At 46.6% G+C, this 24,599-nt stretch overlaps 1 protein-coding gene across 1 annotated transcript; it reads left to right on the top strand.

The window, feature by feature from the left end:
* Positions 1 to 23,815, top strand: TRAF3IP2 (TRAF3 interacting protein 2). The gene is made up of 11 exons (XM_032184974.1): positions 1 to 27; positions 318 to 484; positions 7,378 to 7,456; positions 7,707 to 8,444; positions 11,518 to 11,707; positions 13,889 to 14,064; positions 15,130 to 15,218; positions 16,668 to 16,736; positions 18,808 to 18,924; positions 20,005 to 20,079; positions 23,209 to 23,815. Exons 3-11 carry the CDS (start codon positions 7,441 to 7,443, stop codon positions 23,353 to 23,355), a joined length of 1,617 nt encoding a protein of 538 aa, XP_032040865.1. The 5' UTR covers positions 1 to 27; positions 318 to 484; positions 7,378 to 7,440; the 3' UTR covers positions 23,356 to 23,815.
* Positions 23,816 to 24,599: the final 784 nt, after the last annotated feature.

Genomic DNA, 24,599 nt, shown 5'->3' with positions numbered 1-24,599 from the left:
CAGTTGGTTTAGTGTTTGGGATTGACAGTAAGTAACCGGGGATTTAAAAAAAAAAAAAGCATGACTTTTCCAGTGAGCCACATTGTTTAGGAATCATACTGGGTTTCCCCTACAGTTATTTATCTGTAGGGCTCACGCAGAGGCAGCCTGGCCTCCTGCGAGAGAGGGAGAGAGACGCACGCAGGCATTTGGAGAGAGTTTTTGAGCTTCAAAGCGTCTCTCCTCCGCCGCTGCTTCTCTCCCCCACAGGAGGCTGCAGACGGAGGCTCTCCACTTCTGAGTTGTGATTTGCATGCCTCTTCCACTTCCTGCTACAGAGCCAGTTCTGCAGCTTACCTGGGAGAGGAAGAGAGGCTGTCGTAAAAGGAGGAAAAAAACGGCCGAGGAGGGAGACCCGGGTGCTCGCAGAGCGAAAGAGCGCGTAGGAGACACTCCAACCCCTTCCCCTTCCCTGGCCAGCTGAGTGAGCCTCCTCAGCCACAAGGTAAGGAGTGTTAAAGATACTGTGCTTTTCGGTCCCTGCTCGTGATTAGCTGTTGACCCACTTTTGGCTCTCCGTGGGTATTTTTTCCCTCAGATTTCTCTCTTCCCTCCCTTTTTTTCCCCTCTCTCTCTCATCTAATGATAGACCGAGCTTCACAGATGGTTACAACATGTTTCAGCCATTTCACTGCAGGTTTTTTTTTTTTTTTTTCATAATCAGGAGAGTTTTGGGGTAAACACTGGAAATGGACACGCCTGGTGTTGAAATGTTGTCCTGCGTATTTACATAGCTGCCTGGCAATGCCTGTCAGCCAGGCCTGAGCCCAGTCCCTCCCTGCACGGCTGTACGTGCCCAAGGCGGCTTGTTCAGCGCTGCCACGGGGCTGGGTGCGGGCATGGGGGCCTCTGCCTTGGTCCCCACTGGGCACTGCTGGCCCCAGTGCCAGGGGCAGCGTCGGACAGGTCCTCAGACCTGGTGGGGGAGAGGTCAGTGGAAAGCACGAAGAAAACAGGTTTCTAGACCTGGTTCGCACAGTCTTCCATGGCGTTGGTATGGAAACGGTGGGAGCGAGCCAGTCGTATTTCTTTTTAATTAGAGTAAAATCAGCCATATAAAAATCACTCTGGTTTCATCCCGTAGCTGTTTGTTTCAGGACGTGGGTTTTGTGGGGCTAACGTTTGCTGGGTAGAGAGAACAGCAGATCTGGACTTATTGATCCTCCTCCACTGCCAGTTACCAAAGGACTGGAAATTCCCAGCCCCTGTAAGCTCCCTACAGGTTCAAGGCCTGGCCTGGATGCTGGAATCGTCCACTTGCATGGCCATCTCCCTGGCAGCGTGACAGGGAGCACGGAGCTGCGTGTGTACCTTCAGGCATGAGCAGTGATTCCCCACAGAGACCAGAGGGTGCTCCAAACCCCATGGCACAGAGCTGGCTCTGAGGCATCCCCCTGCTCTGCCTGAGGCAGGTGCCAGCCCTGGTGCCTTGTAAAAAAGACCTATTGCTCCATGAAGAGATCCCAGCTGTGCCCCCACCCAGCCCCCTGCGTGCCTGGGCCACTCGCTGTCAGTAACAGCCATGTCCCCACGCTGGGGAATGGCCAGAAGTCCTTTGGTTGGGGTCAAGGGGACAAAAATGTGTTTAAAACAGCACTGCAGTGGTCAGTGAGCACTCGCTGACACTGCTGGCTGTTGGCAAGTGTCTGCTAATTGTGCTGCAGCCTGTGATACCATCAGCCTCTGAGATCAGCTTGCTCTTGCTGAGTGCCAGCAATGTTCTGAAGCATACTGTACTATTTATTTTACTTTTTTTCCCCCCTCACCTTTTAATCTTTCTAAGAAAAGAAACAAGCATGTGCAGTTATGGTGTTTGTGCCTATGAGTGCCCCTCACCACCAGCAGTGGCGTTCGAAGTTTGGCAGAGGGTACATGTCCATGAGGTATATACATTTCTGCACGTTTCACGAAAACAAACAAGTCAGGGTGAGAAGGGCTCTTATCACACCAGCTGAGGGACACACGTCAGGTCTCAGAGTCTTCCCCACACCCTCCCACCACCCACACACCCGGTGCCCTTCACGCTGCGGCACGGAGAGAGCGAGTACATCAGCCCTACGAAGTGCCAGAGATTTTCCCTTATTAGGAGCCACTCGGTCCAGCATAAGGTACAAAGCTATAGGAAATCAGGATTTTGTGGTTCCCAAGGAGATTTGCTCCTCTCAGGGTGATCTCCTCATCCAACCCCCCTCAGCTACCCCAAATTCTGCCTGTCAAGAATGGTTACGTGTCGGGATTTTCAGATACACTGGGGCCATGGGATATCCCAGTTTGAGGGTTATTCAGTACCTATGAAAGTTTTATCAGCATCAGAAATGGGCAGAAAATAATCTCCAGACAGCAAACACATTTTTAAGGTGCCTGAATGCGGACGTCTGAGATCATTGCAGACATTTTCATATTTCATAAACGTGGAAAACTGGCAAGGAATTCTGCCTATACGTGAGACATCTGTCTGGATCCTTTTTTAAAGTGTTGTACTTCTAATTTCTTGATACTTACTGTCTGGTGCTCCTTTTACATGCATATCGAAGTCTACACTCAAAGAAGTGGAAAGACATTCGTGCTGAAAAAGAGGATGTGATGTTTGCCAAGCAGGGAGGCGTGGAAGCATGTTCCCCCGTTTTCCTGGCGTATGTAGACTTCCATGTCATGGCTGCAGGAAATATGTAAGAGCAGCCGTACAGTCAGCGTGGAAGAGGAATGTTGTTTTCATATTGTTTTTCTGCTCCTTCCAGAAGTCGTAAAAATAAACACTACCTGCCCTAGAGAGTTCAGAGTCTGGGCTCAGAACGTGACACACTGCCTTGGTCTTCGCTGGGGAAGGTACCCAGGGGAGCCGGGAAGCATCTGTGATGACAGCAACCCAAATTCTTCGTGGTGCAGTGAAACTCTTCAGCTTGGATTTCTTTGTCTGTGTTTATTTAAGTTATAGACCCAAAACAATTCCCACATTTGCACTTGCTCTTCCCGAAAGGATTTGTCCCTGGTTTTTGGAGGAAAGTTTTGCCTAGCGTTTCTGTAGAGGAAGCTGCGCTTGACACAGTGTGCTGAAGCACTTGCACTTCTGTGACCCCGTCACAACAGCATTTGTTGCAATCTCAGTGATGTGTGCATCCTAACGGCAGCTTGCAAACTCTGCATCCAATTACTCCCATCCTGCAGATGAATATCTGCAGCTCCAGAGAGCTTAAATGATTCAGCCAAAGTACAAGGAATTATATGGAGATGAAGAAATTCCGATCAATCCCCACCCCTTGTGATCTCAGCTTTGCCTTAATCTAAATCCATGCTATTTCAGAAATGTCATGACTGGGGAATAAAAAACTTGTGAGCTGTGCAACAAGGAAAGTGAGGTTCCTTTCTCTTCCTAATATTTTCTTTTTTACTAATGTACACAAATGTATCTTTGATCAAAGGGTAAGGATGTTTTCCCCCTCTCTGGAAGTGACGGGGAGCGCAGATACACTTGCGTTGCAGGTTTTCTCTTCTGTTTCTTCACTGACAGGACTTTCCTAATCAAAAGCAGATCGGTGGTAAGCATGTGTTTTGGGACAGTGTATCCTGACAAGCCAGGGAAGTAGATGGAATGCCTGATGGTTTCGCAACTGGCCACAAGAAAACTGCAAAGATGGGCCCGAACCCAACACTCTTCCTCTCCCGGCTACCCCCTTGCCTCTGCTGGACATTTCTTAGGGCAGTTTGGCCCTTGCTTCAAACTTGGATGCTCAGGCCTGTCCCCACAGACCTGCAAGGGTTTGTTCCCCTCCGTTTATGCTGTCCCTGCCACTTCCCAGAAGTGGCCATCCCCAGCAGCATGCAGGTCACAAGGAGGACACAGCGGCAGGGGGGGCAGCTCTCCCTCGGGGCTCTCAGGCTGGAGGAAGAGAAATTCGCTGCGTCTGGGAAGCCTTGCAAAAGCTGGGATGTTTCTTCCTAAAAACTTGGGTCCCTGCCTGTCAGGTTGCTGAGCACCCACCCAGGAATGCTTTTTTGCTGAACAAACACACACCAGAGAACTGCGCGTACGAGGAGAGGAAGGAAAAGAAAGAGAAGGGATGGTTTAAGGAGTTCCCTTCTCATTTCTGAGAGCAGCCCAGGCCTGGCTACTCTGTCCCTTTAGGAAGGGCCCCTTCACTTTAATACAGGCAGGAATATGAGCAAAAGCTCCAGCTGGTTATCAGTAATCTCCTGCATAGTCACCGGTGCAGGGGGTATATTAAATTCTTGAAGCTTCCTGGCAATATCACGATCTGCCTTGAGGCTGCAGTGGCTTTGGAAATGAGATTGGGCACGATCTACGTTCTCCGGTGGTCTTAGTGCCAGAAAGGGATCAGGCTGCGGGTTTCTCTGGACGTTTCAATATGCTGAAGCATTCCTTTACCCTAATTCTTCAACACTGGGGACCTAAGCAAGTTATTTTTCTGTCCACGGCTTTACTATACTTGCAGGATAAATCCTATAGGAAAGTCAAAGGAGACCTAATGAAATCATAGACTGTGAGGCCACATAAAATACCGGGATAATGGGCTCGGTTTTGTTTTTCCTTTTTTTCTAGAAGCTGAGGGTCGTCAGTGGAGCAGAACCAAGGTCCTGACATGCTGCTGTCAGAGGAGGGGTGTTTCTGAATCAGCTGTAACATTTCTGGCAGAGAGGGGATTTCTCCTGGGAATTCCAACCCAAGCACCGCCGCCGGCATTGCCCAAAGCACGTGGTGGGGTTAACTTGTCCTCGGGGCTCTCTCCACAGACAGAGCTCTGCTGTTGTAACAGCTTCCCTTTCCAAGCAGAGCTGCTGAGAGAGGAGGAGGAGGAGGAAGTCACTTCTCCTCCTCCTTCATGGTGTGCCTGTTTCAACACCAAAGCCCTCGGCCCCGCAGGAGCAGGAGCTGTGCGTGGGCATCAAGGCTCAGCTTTCGATGCTCAGCTGTCCTGCGGCGGGATAATGTTTAAAAAGCTGGAAGTTTTTGCAGGGAAGCACATAGGCGGCAGAATCAGGTCTCTCTTCTGTCTGGCCAAACTGTTTTTACTCAGATATTTGCAGTAGTTTCCATAATGTTTAGCTCATGTAACACAGGAAGGAGATAAGGCAGTCATTTAAATATTTAGTTGATTGAAGAGATAAAGAGGCATTTGTCCTTTTAGAGGGCCAAACTAATAGGAAATACGTTTTTTAAACTACTCTGAAGTAAGCATTGTTTCTGCCGAGTATTAGATTCACATAGTCTGTGCGTGACCCATTTCACAGCCAGCCAGCATGAATGATGCAACTGAAAAAAGGCAAAAAAACTTTGAAGGCTGTAGCCTCCAAAGGAATTTATTAACTTTTAAATCCTATCGGACAGCTGGTCTGAACCCTGCTGAAGGCAACAGAGAGATTCCCATTGAATTCACTCAGGTTTGGATTGAGTTCTTGGTTTCTCTGTAGAAATGTGTTCTTATTGTGGTGCTAAACCAGCGGCTGCTGAATATAGAGGATCTGAAGGCAAAGTGGCCTGGTGATTTGGCTGTTTGAGACCACCAAGGAATAACATAGTGAGCCAGGCCTCGTAAACTAGTTTCTGAAAAGCAATGTTTGTGTGTTGGCTAAGGATTACCTCTAATGGTGATAATGTTGTAGAGGTAATTATCTCTAATGGTGATATCTCTAATGGTGATGTGCTGTGCTGTCCCGTGAGTCGCCGCCCCAGGGAGGCACCCATTTAATCTGTGATCCGAGCAGAGTTCCCAGGCTAACAGTGCCTCGTCACTGCCACCAAGGAGCACACACCTCTGCCACCATCCTGGGCTGATAACGAGAGCTCAAAGTTTCCTCTTTCCCATCCCATGAGTTACAAATTGGGGAACCCTGACTCAGTGAGTGGGACTGGCGACAGGGACGTGGCGCGGAGGAAAAGTACTGAAGAGCACGGGGAAGGACGGCTGTGTGGTGGTGGTCAGCCAGCTGCCAGGATTTGAAGCCTGGGTGCTCGTGTGGGAAGGAGCTGGTTTAGGACAAGACCCTGCCTTTTCGTGCACCGGGGTGCAGCTGTCGGAGCAGCAGCGTGCTAATAGCCGCTCGCGGGGCTTGGCTGCATGGGAAAGTTTGCCAGCGTAATTACTCCGCGGTAATTATCCTACTGTAAGTCTCCCCGTGGACGTGCTTATTACAACATAGGATGTGTATTTTGAATATATGGAAAACCTGCTGCATAGGTGGGTTTTGTGTTACACGGAGGAAGAATATTTACACTGCAGCCCAGCAGCTGCAGAGCACAGTTTTTATCCTACTTCCCAGCAAATGTTACACCAAGAGTCTTCAATGTCAGAGGTATTTTCAGGGGGAAATACATGCCAGTCGACCTGATCAGCATGAGCATGAAGCCTCTCTCTTGTCCTGTAGCACAGGACACGTTCTTTGCTTTTCCAGAAGGCTGTGGGAGCCAGGATAAAGGTGGGGACACTGCCTTGTGCCTCTCCATAAGCCTGTCCAACTCTTTCTAATACTGTGGTTCTCTGAATACATTCCACATTTGAACTTTCTGTTCAAGCTACTGTGACTGAAGCTGGGCAAAATTCTGCCCCTCCACAGTCCAGCAACATTTAGGTCCAGCATAAAACCGATGCTCTATGAAGCCTGCAGCAAGGATTGTGCTTCTCATCCCAAAGGGTGGTACAGCGAGAGCATGTCAGTCACCCATCACTGCTGCTCTCATTCTGGAGCAGAGGCATCTGTCATCAAGGATCATTTGGTTGGACCAAATTTACTGACGGCACCCCCAAAAGGAAGGGATGATTCTGGTGTCTGGAGCACAAGCCAATTCCGAAGAAAGGGAGAAAATAATCCAAACAGTAAACAAAGTCTCTAAATTGTCTTATAACTCTCAATAATTTCAAATAACAAGCATGCAATAACAGAATGGGTGGACTGGTTTGATAAAACAAGCAGCAACACCTGGAAGCTAGCTTTGGAACTGAAATCACTCAGCTAGGTGTGCAGTGAAGTTTAGATCCAAGGAATCAGTATGAAGGCATTATTACAAGGTCTGGAGTAAAATACTGCAAATGATTGTATTCCCTAGGATATGCCCGAGCATACAAATCCCCAGATTTATACAGCCTGCCTTTCTGTCAGGTGCAGAAATTACCTGTGAGAGACAGTTTGTGCGCTTCTTTTTTCCCCAGTCTCAGCAGGAACAGTGAGTTCCGTAAATCCCATAAAAGTGTCTGTTTTGCGAAATGCAATTTCCAGAACTCTAACCAGTATTTCTTTTCCAGGCTCTGAGATGGAGTTATTTTGGGATTATTGCCTGCGTGAAACTGCACCATGTTCACAAGAGTCCTCTCTCTTGTTTTCCAGTTTGCTGTAAGATTCTGGCCTTGCAGTCGACTCTCATTTCTGGTGTGACCACAGAACCGGGAAATGGCCTCCGTGTCAGGTTAGTCCAAGTTATAACTCTGCACTAGCCACTAACTAGAGGGTTAACCAGCTAATCCTCTGCTGTCTTGCTTTGCCAAAATTCAGCCAGACCTTTCTTGCTGTTTTCTGCCTGTCTTTTTTAAAGCATGTAAACATGTGGATATAAAGAATGCACATTGCTCTTCAGTACTCCAGCTCATCATCACCATCAGCATCATATTCAGTGGTCTGGCTGTCAATCTACAGTGTTTCTTCTTCCACTTTTTCAGGCACTTTTGTGAGTCGAAGCATACCAGTGGAAGTCGACGAATCCATGCCGTGGTCCCCATTTCCTGAAGGTGTCTTGGAAGAGGCTTCACAGCCTTCTGGAGAGGATGTGGAGGATGAGGAGCCCCAGAGACAATGTGCTGCTCCTGTGGCTGACCCATCGTGCCCCTGCAGAGCACCAGCACATCACCAGCTGCCCGCAGAGCCAGACAGCAGGCTGTGGTCAAAATACACCGATCCTGATGGAGATGGGCACTCCTGTTCCTCCGGTGAATCAATAGCTGGAGTATTTCACCCCAAGATGCACCTTTTAGCTATGGACAAGTCAGGCGTGCAGCCAAGACCACAGCTTTCAGCTGACACTGGGCACAATTCCAGTAAGTTGGAGCAGAGCTTGTCGGACGCTCCCGAGCACTCGCCGGAGGAGAGCAACAAAGGGAGTTCACGGTCACAGCAGCCCTCGGGAAGCAGACCCGCAGCCGAGCTGGCGACTGTGGACACGGGGTACAACTCCCAGTCGCGAGACGTGATGGGCATCAGGCAGCTGGAGCCCCCCTTGCCGCTCGTCTCCGTGCTGAACCCCCAGGACCTCCCAGGACCGCTGATCTCCAGGGAGTTTTTCGGACCCGAGCCCCAGCAGTACCCTGTGTGCCAGCACTTGCCCCATCCCAACGCCTCCCCGGCAGCCCACGGCTGCTTCGGGCACCGCTGCCCGGCAGAGCAGCACCTGCAGAGCCCATGTGAGTAGCACTGCTCACCCCGAGGCAGGTTTTCGGGGGGGCATCACAGCCATCGTTCCCAAAGCTGCCTATTTTCCTACTGTACTTCCTTTGCAGCGTGCAATTATTAATATTTGTAAGCAATTACTTGCAGCCTACTTTCTGTTTCCAGGTTTTAGGGTTGTGCAGACGGATTCTCTGATGCAGAGCCTCTGAGCCAGAGGGAAAGTTAAAGAGCTCACAGTTGCTCATCAAATAAAGGCTAATGATTTTGCCTAGAAACTAGCCTTTGTCAGTCATGCTGAGCATACACAGCCTTCTCCCTGCTGTTATTTCATATTCTAGTCATTTCCTTCCTCCTTGCATCAGTCAGTCAGCAGCCTCCTATACCGACTTAATTCCTGTTGTTTTCATAGGTTTCCTTGCTCCCACTTGGATCCCCGAGGTTGAGAGTTTCCTGCCAGAATCAGGCTGGGTGCTTACCCTTGATCTCTTTAAACACTATCTGCCAGTGTTACGACCAAACTAATCCGTGGGCTGTATTTCTGTATGAAAAGAGCGTGACATCCATCAACCTCATTTTTTTCTGTTGTCAGCTGAAATGGAAGCTCATTACTCGAAATGGACCCCTCTCAGCTGCTGGTGATCGTATCGCTGAGCGCTGATGTGACCCAGTCAATATGGGTGTTTTGGCTCTCGGAGGCTACGGCGCAGTTTACAGCCTGCTATTAATTAGTATTCCTTTCCAGTCTGCGAGATTCTTATCTGTTATGAAGTGAGCTTTGAACATTCAACAGCAATATCATTGTTTTAATACAATTTATATTACATTAGACACAGGAGACCCCGACCAGTTTGGAGCTGGCTTGGTAATAAAAGGCTGAAGGCCTGTTCTGATAACCCTTTTTTCTTAACCTTCTGTTGACTGCAGAGCATTTACACCACATTTGTTTGGAGTTTTCTCATTCCAGTGATGTGCTATAATAAGGTTCGCAATAGTCAGAGTGTCAGAGCTGCCGTTTTCACCTCTGGTCCTGGGGCTTTGTAATGGGGAAGGGGCTACAGATGGACTTCCATCAATGACTGGAGCTGAACATTTGCAAAACATCCCCTGCTTTTCTGCACGTACCTTCTGGTTTCAGCTTAGCTCGAAGCAGATGAAGAGCTGGTTGCACAACACGTCTCACTATTTACCTCCTCCACATGTGGGCATCGTGAGAAACAGGACAGTTACTGAACCAGGCTGTTGTGTATCAAAGCAGGGGCTCTGAAAGGCTTTCTTTAGAAAAATCGCTGATGTTTCAACCATATCCAGAGGGCAAAAAGAATAAAATAAACTCAGATGGCTGGAGCAGATTTGGTCAGGACCAAGACACTGGCAACTGCGCGCCTGTTTCTCACATGCCTGGGACGGCATAAATCACCTCCTGACAGCTCCTTGTGTTTCAGATAATTGTTGGGCAGTGGCAGCCCACAACAAAGCCGTGCAGTTCGTGTGTCGCAACTCGCCTCTCCCGGGCACTAGCAACAGCGTGCATCGTGCCCGTAAGCTCTCAGCTGGTCCTGAACACCTGCTATTTGTGACACGACAGCAGAGCTACTTCTGAAGTCAAAGAAATCCTCGCGGCCATGCTGGGTAACCGAGGAGCACTAGTTCAGATATTTGTAGATGAGAGCTGTTGGTGTGTGAGGGCGCGCGTGCGTCACCAGGCTGTGCTTTGAGCAGCAGTGGTTGCGGCCTCTAAAATACTGCAGCATCAGAGAGAGCCGAGGGAAGCTGGTGAAACCCAGGCTGGGCTCCTCACCTGTAAAACCAACTGAATCGCTCAGAGCCTGGACAGCTTTCCCAAGGCTGGTCATGAGGAATCTATGAGAAGCTCATAATTACCCTCATTTTTTTTTGTTCTGCCAGCCTCCTTCACCCTGTGCTGTTACAAACAGTTAAGAGTGGGGTGGGAATATCTCCCAATGCAATCGCAAGAAATAAGATGTTGCCGACTCACGATTCCATCAGAAACCTCTGTAATTGTGGGCTTGGTTTTAAAGTACTGGCTCCTGGAGTTGGATGACTTCTTTAAAGCTTTGTTTTCTTTTTTTTTTTTTCCTCTTTTTCTTTTTTAAACCTTAGTCCTCATGGCTGATAGGAAAAGGAAAGCATGACACCAAAATAGCTAAAAGGATTTTAAAAAAAACAATCTAGAGGTAAAAAAGAGTGTTTGAGCACTGCAGCTTTCCGAGCCAGCTCATAACACCATAATCATGCAGTGCTAATAAGCCCTGCCAGGCTGGACTTTGATCTGCACACAGCAGCTTGAAAGTGTGCAGAGCTGCTGCCTAATGAAAACTGCAAGCAGAAAGACTGAAAAAAAAAAAATAGTTTTCCCCATTTGGGAAACAAACAGCTTACATTGCTTTCTCTTTCAATTTATGCCAACAGTTCCACTGTACATTAGTTATTAAACAGCATTACGTGTACCCAGCCAGCAACAGTCAGACTTTGCAGAATTGCTTGAGCAAAATTGTTACTTTGGGTTTCCCCTGCAGCCTCCTGGATGGCAACTGGACCAGCAGCAAGACCTTAAAAGGTCAGCTAGGCAGAAAATTCGTGCAGAGTGAAATAACAAACCGAGAGATTATTTTTTCTCCTTTCATTTACAATAATCACAGTCTGTTTAGCCTTAGTGTTGCAAACTGATTTGTTCCAGGATTTTGCATCTGCTTTCATGAGAATGTTGGGATGATTCATTTGCTCGAGTTATTGCCAAAAAGAAATTAAAAAAATAAAAAACACTGAGGCATGTGAAGTGCAGGGACAAAGCAGCCCCGAGTATTTAACTGTCAGTTGTCCCAGTAGTGCAGCCCACAGCAGGGATCTGAACCATGTCATGTGTGAAAGGGAAACGGGAAACCAGACCATAAAATGTTCCTTAATCTCACTTCTTTCAGACTCGGTTACCTGCAAGGGCTTCCAAACTGCTCGGTTTCCCTAGAAATGAAGGAGGACGTGCCTGGAAAGGAACAAACACAAACTGATACAAAAAAAAAGTGTTGGCTGAAATGATAGCTGCTGCCTTTTGTTTTCTCACCTTCCCAGATGGCAGAGCTCCTTACCAGCATTTTGCACACACGTCGCAGCCGCTTCCTCCTGTCCCTGGACCGTGCGTGAGGGTCATCCGCCCGGCCCAGCAGCTCATCCCAAACTGCTCAAACCTCCGTGCTCCCCAGGGCGCTGGAGACCGACCACCCCAGAGGCTGTGCTCCTCCCCTGGTCCTCCTCGGTTCCCGTAAGTATGCCTCCAGGGGGTTGAAGCTCCCCTAATCTCATTCTGTGGGCTTTTAACCAGTAATTCTGAAGCCTTGTAGTGTTAGCGTGCTGCAGGGGTAGATGTAAGTGCTGGGCAGTTTTCTTTATTTGCTGTTTTACACGCAGCAGGGACCTGACCTTACCCTAAGGAGTTTCAAAGCCGGTTACCCGATATGTTTTTACAGCACACCCTGAAACTCATGCATTAAGGAAGAAAAACACTTGAAAGTTAGAGATGGGGCTGATGAGTTAAAGAGGGGCTGAAAATATTTCGGGTGAAACTTTAGAGCTCTCCTGTTCGAGTGCAAAGGTCAATTTGGCGACTCGCTGCAGCCTCCAGCTCTATGGTGCACCAGCCCGGGCTGCCTCAATCATTGGCTTTCAGCAATTTCCTTCTTATCTCTTCCGTAGTGCAGAGAAAAATGGAGAAAATCTTGTCTGTCACTGATATATCTCTACCTTGCATTTTGCAGCATTTTCTATGATTTCTCATGTAGTAATAAAGCACATCGTGTCTAGCACTTTTCATCTGGGGCTTTTGGACTGTTTTTCAAATATTAATTTACCGTGCCTCCTATCTCCCTCCCATTATAAGTGCATCATTAACAAACGGGAAATATCATCTATACAAGGCTGTCTCCAGACCCAGCTGCCTGAAGTAAAATTGAAGCTGTAGGTATCACATCTGAAAAGCAGGCTGCTTTTATTTAAGTGACAAAGGAGATTAAAGGTGCTAAACTTACAGGCATCCCTGTTTGAAAATGTCCACTTGCGTGACACGGTCATGGCAGAAAACTAAGCAGGATAAAGCAGGATGGACAACGTGACGTTATGATAAGTCAGTAGCAGCAGCAGAGGTAATTGCACTAAAGGGTTCATCTGAAAATGTAGAAACACTGAGGAACAGCAGGTATCCTCTGCATTAGTAAAATTTAAAAAGACTGCTAATTTTTGACATATTTGTTAGACAAGGTGAAGTTTCAGGAAGGTCTGTAAATTAACTACAGGGTCGTTTTTGTGGCCTTTGATGAGGTGTATGTTGCTTTTCTTGGTGCTTCCTTCTGCTAAAAGAAATCCACAATGCCCGCTCTCTGTCTTGTGGCTACGTTGCTGGTGTCTGCGTGCTGATTCCAGGAACGGCAGATATATGTTGGTAATATTTGCCTATAGAGTATTTCGTAACAGAAAACATCTGTACCAAAATGAATAAACCAAATCTTAATGTGACAACAGAAAACATGCTGTGCCCAGACTGTCATCGTTCATTTAAGGAAGGCAAAGAAAAAAAGAGAGTGGGCTTGATTGACTAAATATCACTGCTCTGTGGGGAAAAGCCCTCAGAGAAACCTAACGCTCATCCAACAGATTCAGCCCAGCAGATTCAAATTACACCTCATGTGAAAAATCTGTGTAGATTTTCTTTCCTAGTGACTTCAACTGTGAACCCAAAGCAGAGTAGGACAAGAACTGCTAAGCTTACTGTAGGCACCCCTTTCTCTCTGTTACAGTAGAGCAGATATTAGGCAAGATTGCTGCAGGTCCAGAGCAGAGATTCCTAACATGACAAATCCTTGTTGGATCTGCTGTGGCTGGTTAAATTGAACTTTTTCCCTTTAGAAAAACTTTGAGTTTTGCCCCAAACTGGAGATACTCCGAGCTGTACCACAGCTGGAACTGGAGTGCTCTGTACCCCCGTTTTCCTGCTCCCCACCTAGCAGCACAGGACATCCTGAAAGCTGTCGTGCCATGAAAATTGGAGCTGTCACGAAGATAATGGGAAGAGGTTGCACAAGTGCCATTCTGCTCTGGTATGTGTGCAACAACATCCATGGCACAGCATTATTTCTTGCTCGGAAATGCTCTTTGCTCTTTTGTTAATTGCAAACTGAGCAGCTTTCAGCTACGAGGTACGTTTACTTCCTGTGGCTAGTGTTGCTTCTGCAATAAACTATGTCTTGTGGTAGACTGTCACCAAGGTATCAAGAGGACTCAGATCAAAAGATGCTGTAATAAGTAAGTAGAAATGCCAAGTCAAGCATTTCTACAAGAACTTCTCTTAGGTAATACACAGACAAAGTTCTCAGTTTGTTATTAAAAAGAAAAACCTGAATTTTACCTGAAAAGAAGTATTTTTTAAATCCTCTCTTGCTTTTCTTTGTAGAAACCAGATCTACAACCAGCTACCTCATGGTCAGCTACCCCCCAAGGCATGTGGCCCGGATGAAGCGTGCTGTTGTCCTTCTGACAATTTTCCATCTCCAGCTGCTGTCCCAAGACCTCTGAGTAACCCCGCAGCCAAGGGAACTCTGAGAACCAGCAATTTGCCGGAGGAGTTGCGTAAGTGGTTAGCAAATTTGTTCTGTGCGAGATTTCACAGAGCAGCTTCACAGCCTTAGGTGGGAAAGCTCGGGGGACAGAGTGGGGGTAGCAGCATTAAGACACAAAGGCAAGAAGAAAGGAAAACACTGGATGTCATCACATCTGTAGGGTGTGAGCATTCGTGTTTGGTGGAATGGAATTATTCCCTTGAATCCCGAAAACATAATTGTCATTAATTGCTTGTTATTTTGTTTACTGAAAATAAATACCGTTTAGATTGTTTTCATGACTTCTTGCTAAACAGGATGTCCCTTTGAGGCAGGAGGCACTCAGGCTTACAGTAAAAGACTAATAACAAACAAAGCCTTAGGGACAAAGTGTTTCTGCCTGTCCCAAACCAGACAAAAATGTCAAGTCTTGACCTCAGTTTCTCCCTGACCTGGTGAGTGGAGATGACTTCGGGTCAGAAGCCCACGGTGAGGGCCGAGGGCGTCACGAGCACCTGCTGAGCTTCTTTCCTTGCCACCATCCCCTGAAACACTTTCACTCTTCAGCTCTTCTGGGAAAGTCAAGTCTCAGAAAAGCTGGCTTTCTTCTTAATGCCACGCTGGCCAGCCAGTGAGAGATGCCATTGTTAAGGTCCCTCCGTATCTCTCCTGAGGTTTCAGTTTTTCCTTTAGTCTTCATTTTTTCACATGACCTTTCAAAGCCCCACATGACAACTTTCTGGCCTGAAGAACCTAGTTGTGACTGTCCTCAGCTTTCCATCCTGCCCTGCACAGGAGCTTATTGCTGCTGTAAGGGGAGGCTGTGCAGCACCTGTATGGCTCCTCCAGCTCTCAGCTGGGTCAGTGAGGTTTTGGGGAGGCTGGCTGCAGCTGGGGCTAGGTGGTATGAGCTCTGGGTGAGGGCCCAACCTCACATATGCCAAAGAGATGGGGAAAAAAAAAGAAGCTTGGTTTGTAAATTCATTTGGTAAACAACTTAGAGGCACATATGTGGGCAGAACCCGCAGCACAGCAGAAATGGAGGCCCTTGCACTGTGTATTTTAATGCTTTGCATGTTCATATGGACTCTTTTAGGCAAGGTCTTTATAACCTATTCCGTGGACACAGCGGTGGAGGTCATGAAATTTGTGAACTTCCTGCTTGTAAATGGATTTCAAACTGCTGTAAGTACTCCTTCCGGAGAAAATTACTTTCAATGAGGGAAGAAAAGAGACACATTTTGAAAAAAAAAAGAAAGGAAAAAAAAAAAAGCAGAGGGTATACACGGTGCATTTAAATGCTTTGCTGTTTATCACCATATTTTGTAGAGTAAGGAGGCTACAAATGGAATGAAATGGCCTCAGTTTTAAAAGTTGTAGCTTAAATGATTAGCCATTTCATTTGTCCCTATTTTAACTGAATTTTATACCTTGAATTGTGTTTTAATAATGACCCTGGAAAATTCCATTTAGTGACACCAGATACCAGACAGGCAATAATATGAGTTTCTGTGAGCTATTCCATTAACATTGTCTCGTATTTGGTCTGTAATACCAATATTAAAAAAGGTCAATTTTCACATTCATCCCATCCCAGCTTCTTTTCTGAGAAGGAATTACATCGTTGGTTCTTCAAATGTGAATACCTTTCTGCTAAAAACTGATCTAAAATCAGTGTATTTCACACAGCTTAATGAAACAGTCCATCTCATGGTTTCATTTGCTTTGTTAGACCTTTGAAAGGAATTCAAAAATCACTGGCTTGAAAAGGCCTGTGTCCTACTGTCTAATCCCATAAACCATCCAGATTTTCATTTAACTTCTGGTGAGTTTTCTTCGTCATAACTACCCCCTCTAAGGGACCCGTCCATAGAGGCTGTAGGATTCAGCATTCGTCAAAATCTTGATTCATATTTCCTTATTTCAAGCCCATATGCTACCTGACCCCTCAACCTTCGCTCTGGCTTCAGTTCAGGAAAGCATTTAAGCAAGTGGCTGTCGTTAAATTGAATGAGACTCAGTGGGGGTTTTGTCCATGCTTATTTATTTTCATGAATCAAAGACTTTTTCCAGAGGCTGAAATTATATTTCTCCCCAGCAGCTCTGTGCTATGACCAATTCATAAGAAAGCTCAGGGCGTCATGGAGGTTCAGAGTAGAAGGCTCATTAATAGCACCTTTGCTGGACAGACAATCCTTGGTGCCTGCTACAGAAAAAAAATACAGCAAAATAGCCCCCAAACAGGGAAACAAATGTGCTCTCTACTTTTAAAAAGAAAAAAAAAATAAAAGAAAAGAAAGAAAGAAAGGCTTGAGAGTGGAGCACAATTCTTCTATCAAAAGCTTGGAGAAGTTAATAATTACTCCATTGGTCACAGTCCCTGAGTGCCAGTTCCTGGGCTCACTGAGTATGCAGGGAGTGGGTGGTGATGGCTGCGTTCAGCACTGGCAAGTCCTCCGTCTCTGCTCGGTCCCAAGTCTGGATTGCTGCAGCCAGTGTCGGTGCCCTGCCTGACTGCCCAGCGCACGCTCTGCAAACTGAATGTGATGGAAAGCTAAAACCTGACACTCAAAATATATCCTTGCAGCCAGAAAGGCGCAAGGCTGCTCACCACCAGCTTTGGTTCTCTTCCAGATTGATATATTCGAGGACACGGTGCGAGGTATTGACATCATAAAGTGGATGGAACGCTACCTAGGTGATGTATGTGAAGGCAATTTAACCTTGTGCACAGCAGCAGTGACCTGAGGAAAATGGCTGAATTATTCTGATAGTCACAGGAGCAGCATCAAAATGCAAGATCCCTTTCCTGCCCTACTGGCATAGCAGAGGCCTGTGATAGAAAGCACGGGCAAATCTCACTTGCTTCCTCTTCTTATGGCCTCAAAACTCTTTAGGAAATGAAGTGCTAATCCTGGCATTCCTGACAAATTCTAGTGCTGGCTGTCAGATTCAGCCTGCAGCTGCCATTGAACAAGTTGTTTCTCTGTCTCATTTTTAAGATTTTTTATGTGCTTTGCCCGTGCACGGATATAATTTTGTCTGTGCTTCATCCCGGGCTGCACAGTAGTGGCCATCTCACCCACAGCTTCTGTGTTACCTAAAACATGGAAAGGTTTTTCTGGATAAACCGTCCTACATTTGATTCCTTTTGGTTCTACATTTGGTGTCCCTTGGTTCTTTCCTTGCTGGGGAGCCACCAGGCCTCTGGCTCACTCCAGGCAGATCTCCATGGCTTGGGAACAGGGTGACAAAGTGGTGGGCTCTCCCCAAACCCGAGAAAAGAAGCTCAACTTCCCCAACCCAGCACTACACAGGTTTCCTAAAGGTGATCCAGCAGGACACCTTAGCTCCAGTGCATTACCACACAGGCCTGGTGCTACTGCAAGCAGAGCCAGCCTGGGGCTCTGCTGTGGCAGTGCAGTCATGCATTTTGGGGTTTTCATCAGGCCAAATTAGGCTTGGACTCACCGTGTATAATTGAGGTATGGAAACTAGAAGCCACGGTGAATTTGCTTTTGCCAAGAACATCATTAACACTTAAAATACAAACGGGCAGAACCCCCTAGGGACTCCTGCACAGTCAGTAGGAAAGCCTGATATGTGCAGAGAGCAATTCCCCCCTTCCACATAAGGATCCTTCTCTGGCTGCCCCCCTGGAGACGTCTGTTTTCCTCTAGTGCCTGTGGAGGCAGTTTCTGACTTCTAAACCTTTACACATGTGAGCAAGAAAGGACTGCTTGGACACAAGCAGGGGGATGTGTGCAATCAGGCATGTCTCTGCAAACCCTCAACATCTGTAAATGCTTACATGCACATCAGGCAGAAGCAAAAGTAATTCTGGAGTATGTTAAGTCAGTGCAAGGGATAATGGTTCTTTACCGTATTTGACCCTGTGGTGGGGCAAATTCCCTTGATATTGCACAGAAGGAAAGAGTTAATTAGGTGCCAGGCTGACTCTCAGCCACATACTTGGAAGCCTTACACGGCCTGATGTGGCGGGGATAAAAGACAGGCCCTAGATAAACAAAAGGAGGAGGCTTTCATCTGCGAACCTCTTCACTGGCCCACCACTAAGAGCAGAGAGATTTCCCAGAGATGAAGGATGGCCCCTGAGAATCAGTGGGGGCCTGGGATTAAACAGGTCACGGTGACACCTGGGCTGTCCCAGAAGGGTGAGGAGCGCTGCTTTCAGCGCACAGCAAGGTGGCACAGAGCCACCAGGTACCCCTAAACCTTCACGGGCTGTCCACCACAGCCCCGCTCTCTGCACAGTCACCCCTCTGCATGCCCCATGCTAAGGATCAGCACAAAAAGTTCCTGTTTCTGCTGCCAAAAGCCCTAGGTGTAGTTTCCCCAGACAACTGCCTTTAGTGGCTTTGTGTATAAAGAGCCATAGATGGCTGAAAAGATGCACTTTTCCATAAGCTGTTGGAAAACATTTGGGTCTGAATTTGAGGATAACTTTTCTGTGTACGTACATATGCACTCTGCGCTGATAAAAAAGTAGCTTTTTATTACAGGGATTCCAACTGTAAACTGGAAGCTGCTAATATATCTCTTGACATTTCGATTTTCTATATTATGCGATCTAGAGAAATAAAGAGGACGAGTGTTCGAGTTCTCCTGTGTTTCCTGCCAGAATGAATGAGATCCTCTCTTGTTTGCCAAGAACATAAAGATCACTTAAAACACAAACTGGCAGATTTCCGATCTGCCTCTACCAAACACGCTGCATTTCCCAATTTCATAAAAGTGCTTTTCTCCCTAACAGAAGACGGTGATGATAATCATAGCAATCAGTCCAAAATACAAACAGGATGTGGAAGGGGCTGAATCCCAGCTGGACAGGGATGAACACGGCTTACATACTAAATACATCCACAGGATGGTAAGCAAGGACATGCATTTACTGTTTTACAAAGACTGTCTCTTCTCCTCAAAAGACAAATCTGTCTCCAAATGGCAGGTTCTTTGCTTTGTTTTCACTAATCCCCATAGTTAAACACCCCCCTTTGGAATTCATTAATCCTCCCTCTCATCAGCTCCGTATGCTCATTAACATCTGCTAAGAGGTTCAAGAAAGAAAAATCCTATTAAACGTGCTCATCTTATTCTTCCATATTCTGTATATTTCCTCCTGCACCTTCGCAAGCCCACGTTGCTCCATCATACAGCCCCGAGCACAATCTTATCTAATGCTGCCTGACCTTCCTGGCTAAAACATGAAATTGCAAAGCAAAGGCCAGAGCTGCAAAGGGGGACCCTGGTGGCACTGGGTGGCAGGGGAGCAGCGTGGGGCACAGAGACCCATCTCTGCGGTCTGCCACAGGATGGATGTTTGGCCCAGCAGAGCTCACAGGGCCATGAAATTCACCCTTTCTCACCCTATAACTGGTCTGATTGTCCCATTTAATCCTGAAAACTTGTGAGGAGCTGGCACCAAGGGGTGAGCTCCCAGCAGCATTTTGCTCACCTCTCATCCCCTGGGAGCCTGTGGCTCATTCAGCCAGTGTCCTGGGGACACGGGGGACAGGCTGAGCCCCAGCTCAGACGTGGAACTGGGGCATAGGGGACAGGCTGGGACCTAGCTTGGACACAGCTCGTCTCCGGCTGCAAACTTTCACCCCCTTGGAGTCTGAACAGGGGCCTTGAGTCAAGCTTCATTGGTTCTAGAGGGATTTCATGGGGCTTGCAACTGCAGCTAAAGCCACAATGATTTCATGCCACAGAACCAAATGCTTAAGAAATGTTGACGGATCTTTCCTGTATCCTTTCTGTAGTAAAGAAGAATCAGAGTAAGTGGCCAAACAAAACGATACCCAGAGTCCAGCAGCAATAGATCAAATCACTTAACAGAAGAGCAGTTTAAGTAAGCAACCCATGTTTTTATGCATAGGATTCGGATGCATGCAAAGCAAAATGAACATAACCTTCCTCACAATAAACCTGGCAATTTGTTCTGTTCTAGATGCAGATCGAGTTTATACAGCAAGGAAGCATGAACTTCAGATTCATCCCCGTGCTTTTTCCAAATGCCAAAAAGGTAACACACAAACATGTATATATTATGACATGAAATATGTATATATTTCTCAGATCATTAGATGTATTATTTTGATCACAGTGCACCAGAAGAAGTCTTAAAAAGCCAAAACCTTCATTTTTTGATTCTTAATATCCCACTAGTAATATTCCACGCTGTATTTTACATGAAAAATTCGCAGTTTTATGTACATACAAATAAAAGCATTTCACCCACAATATAAACCTAAATACATAAATGTGTTTCTGAGGATGAATGTATAACTAAAACTCAGATTGTCTTGAGCATTGAAAGAATTTAAATGCAGAGAGATGATCTATCCAGCAAGCATACTTTTTGTATTAACCCTTTTATAATTTTGTCCAGATGTAGTACCGATGAGTGAGATGGGGGAGATTTATGACCGATTTGAAGTGAGGATCTGGAAGAGGGCGGGTTGAGAATATAAAAATAAAGAGGATAATAAATATTAAAGTGCTAGACCATTGCTTGAACTTTGATGGGCCCATCAAAGGCAAACTGTAAGGTTTTTTAGGACTTGCAATTTCATCTGCCCTCCTTATTGAAGATTCATTGGAGAATAAGAAACACGTAAGGCAACAGATTCCTTTACCCTTCTTCCTCGTGCTGAGAGAATCTCTTGGATTTTTAAAAGATCAGAAATGATAAATGGCTTCAGTTACAGTGGAGAAAAGGCATTCTGCCCCAAACTTATAATGGATATATCATGTTTGTGTTCAGTTTTCCTTGCTAAATGGTGCGTGGCTCTGCTGTTACCCCTAGGTACAGCTGCATTTTGGAGGAGGGTGGCCAGATTCTTTATATTTATTTGGGTGCCCAGAGTTTGGATCCTAAGTCAACATTTCAACAATGTTATCACTGACTGTAGGGCTGTGAAATCCCACAGCACTTGTGGATTTTAGTGTGATGAAGTTCTTTATTTAGGCCCTGGCTTAGTGTAAGCTCGTAATTTTGAAAACATGTTCCTGGGTTTGTAAAATATGTGGGATTCTTTGGACTGAGCATTACCTCTGGTATTTCATGTCACTCGGCTTCCTTCCTGAATGATTGCGGTCTGTTACTTGCATTAAGTGTGAAAAGCTTGGAGATAGCCCCGGTGGGAATTGGGCGGACCAAAGCAGCAAACTGTTCGGGGTTTTTGGCTGGTCTTTGCAGCTCGGTGTGAGGGCAAAGGGCAGGACTGCTCCTAATTTCGGGGGCTCCTCGAGTGGCTGCTATGCGAGCAGACCCTACAGTCCGCAGCCATGTGGCATGCGTGATGTGAGGGGCTGCAGAGACAATTGGCACAGCAGGCACTACAGCCTTCTCTGGGCCTCAAGGCAAACACGAGAACAATAAACTCACGTTAAATTTGGCTGAACTTTATGGATCAGAAGACATACAGCATATAGCAGCGGCTCTCGGACACTGAACGAGGAATTTCCAGGGCTGGTTTATTCAGCTGCTCTTATCAAAGCATCAGGCTCCAGGCAGCCTTCCTGCCAATCACTCCGCAGTCCACATCACCCTCCAGTTATTCCAGGGCTGCCTTTCTCACCCAAATTATGCAGATCAGCATTTTCAAGTGATCTTAAGGTTCTCTCTCTTCGTTCATGCATTTCTTTGGTACATCATTTACCTTCATCGAACGAGTGTAGAGGAGGTTAGGTACCAGAGCTTATAAAACTTGCACGTATTCCAGGGCTGAAATATGCCATGTATATATACAGTGAGATGATTTTGGCAGGCAAAATACTTCAATTTTGTCCTTTTTACACCGGACTTTTCTCTGTGTGTGTAAGTCCTGCTGTACCTGACACTGGAAAAGAGCACAGAAGCAAGGTTTGGGAGGCGTCACTTGGGGACGTGGATACTAGATGAGTTGCTCTCATCTGAAGTACATCATGAGGCACTGCTGGTATGTGAAAGTTAGCTGACCTCCAAGGGGAACAGATCGGTGCGATCCAAAGAACGTTCATCGGGAAATTGAATAATGAGGGGAAAAAACATGACACCGAGTTAAGGTGGAACTGGCCTTTCCAGCTTCCCATCATACACTAATAAAGGAAATCTGGGTCCTGCTGGCTCAAGGCTTGCATCAAGCCAATCAACTAAAATCTTACCTTCCTGATTTGGTCAACCGATGATGGAGCATTTAGCTGTGATTACCCCGGGATGTTTGCTGCCTCTCCCTGGCTGGGGGTTACAGGCAGAGCGGGGGCAGCAGCAGGGAGGTCGTGAGCAGGGTTCGTGCCACGGAGGGCAGGACAGCTCAAACCAGGCTCTGCCCTAAACACACGGCCCTGCTGTCTGCACTCTGCCCTATTCCTATTCCTCTGATCCATCCCGCGCACCTCCCTCATGTTAAAATCACTGCCAGGGCTCGTTAGCATGCAGGTAACTTCATTCAGGAGGGGTATTAAATGCAATTGGCCACAGGACCAGCTCTGGAAGAAAGGCACAGAGCCCGTCTCTGGGCATAGTGTGCCTCTGTCCTCATATCCCCACTTGTCAGTTTCTCACCTACTATCCATTTCTCACACTAATTTCCATCTTTTCAGGCTTAACTAATGATTTCCCATGTGGGCTTACATCAAATGCTTTGCTGAAGTCCAGACAGAGCAGGTCTGCCGCATTTCCTTCCTCCAAAAAATGGAGTTTCTTATCAAAGACAGATAGAGGGCTCGTTTGGTAAACCTCTGTATTTGAACACGTTGTGTGGGTCCTTCAGCAGCTACTAAGGGGGAAACATCATGGGTTGCAGCCTTCCCCTGGTAGGGACTTAAATGTCTCCCTTGTCTCCTCAGTGTTTATCTTCCCAAGCCTTTAGATGCCTATCACTGAACTCAGAATCCCTTTGAAACGTGGTGAAATTAGCCAACATGATGGCAGAACAGAAAGAGAGACAGGCAAGCTGTGAGATCATTCGAAGTTCATTTATTTAGGAACCCAAATACGATTTTGAAGCCAAATTAAAATTTCTTGTTGTTACGGGAAGTGTCTAGAACAGACAAAATGAAATCTTGCTTGGCAGAGTCTAATGAAATCTGCAAGGTTCTGGTACAGATTCAGGAGGATTTATGGGATTTCACTCTTTTTTTTTTCTTGTGTTTTTTTTTTTTTTTTCAGGAACACGTGCCTACCTGGCTGCAGAACACTCACATTTACAACTGGCCAAAGAATAAGAAGAACATCCTTCTGCGGCTGCTGAGAGAGGAGGAGTACGTTGCTCCCCCAATAGGGCCTTTACCGACGCTCCAGGTTGTGCCGCTATGAACATTATCACTTAAAGTGCACAAGAAGCTTTGTTGTTAAAGAGTTGCTTTTGGCGGGGAGCCAGCCTTCTTCCAGATGGCTCTTTTTGATGACAGAAGACACTCTTTCTGCTCAAGGAATTGGCTGTCTCGGGTAACTCAGGCTCAGCTTGTTCCCCACCATGTTAAACATCTATTTCTGAAGCTGATGGGGCAGAACTCTTTTCTCCTAGGTTTTTTAATAAGCTGCAAATGGAAAGAATGTCCGGCTTTATTTTAACATCTGTTTTGAACATATTCCTTTATTAGTCAATATAGCAAACAAATACCAGAAATAATGTTGCAATAAGTGTAAAATGAAAATTACATCCTCCTTTGTGCTCAGGGTTTCTTTACAGACATTCCTGCCGTGTACAGCATTAACATACAGTCACTTTGTACATGCACTATTAAATACATTTGCCTTTTGGAAGGCTACCTTACGCGTTGCGTCAGTTTTTCTCATTGCCGGGAACAACAAGGAGTGGGAAGGGTTGAGTAACGCAAGTTTTTCTCAGACTGCCTTGCATAAAGACACTGGCTTCAATTAGAGGCCTCCTGGATCTGCAGTCTCTGGAGCTCCGCTTCCTTACAGCACAGCCTCTAACACCTTGGGCATGTCACAGCAGCAGCCCGCAAAGGGACAGCGAAGTGCAACGCTACGTGTGCAGGCAGTGCCCTGGAGTGCTGCTGGACAGTTACAGCGGGCCTTCAGCTTCACGGCTGCTCCTCACCCCTTGTTTAAAACAGCATGTCAGAGAGGGATTGCCAACTGGAAACCAGGGACTGTTAGGAGAAATAACACCGACTCCTACAACGTGCAGGCAGTATGGAATAATAAAATAATCAAAGACGTTGGAGAGCCGCGGGGTGTTGGCAACCGGGAAGGCTCAACATCATCACATCTGCTAAAACCTGAGCGTGTTTTTGCAGAGAACATAAGCATTACTTCAGTAAGGCTTCTTTATTTCAGTGCTTTAACCTTTGCTGAGATAACAGTGCGCCCCGTTGGCTTGAAATTCTGCAGCCGTCATCTTTTGAGCAGTCCCAAGAACAACCTGCTCTGGTGCGGAGCACTTCACGCCTTCCCACTACAGGCTCTTTCCAAGATCCCCTTTATTATTTGTTACGAAGTGACCCAAATACAGCTTCACAAAAAAAGCAAGCGTGTTTAGCAGTCTGAAAAGTAAATTAACCAGAAGTTGATGCTCCTGTTACATTGCCTGA

This window comes from Aythya fuligula, chromosome 3, assembly GCF_009819795.1.
Source record: "Aythya fuligula isolate bAytFul2 chromosome 3, bAytFul2.pri, whole genome shotgun sequence".
Classification (NCBI taxonomy): Eukaryota; Metazoa; Chordata; class Aves; order Anseriformes; family Anatidae; genus Aythya; species Aythya fuligula.
This window is presented reverse-complemented; position numbering and strand designations above follow the sequence as displayed.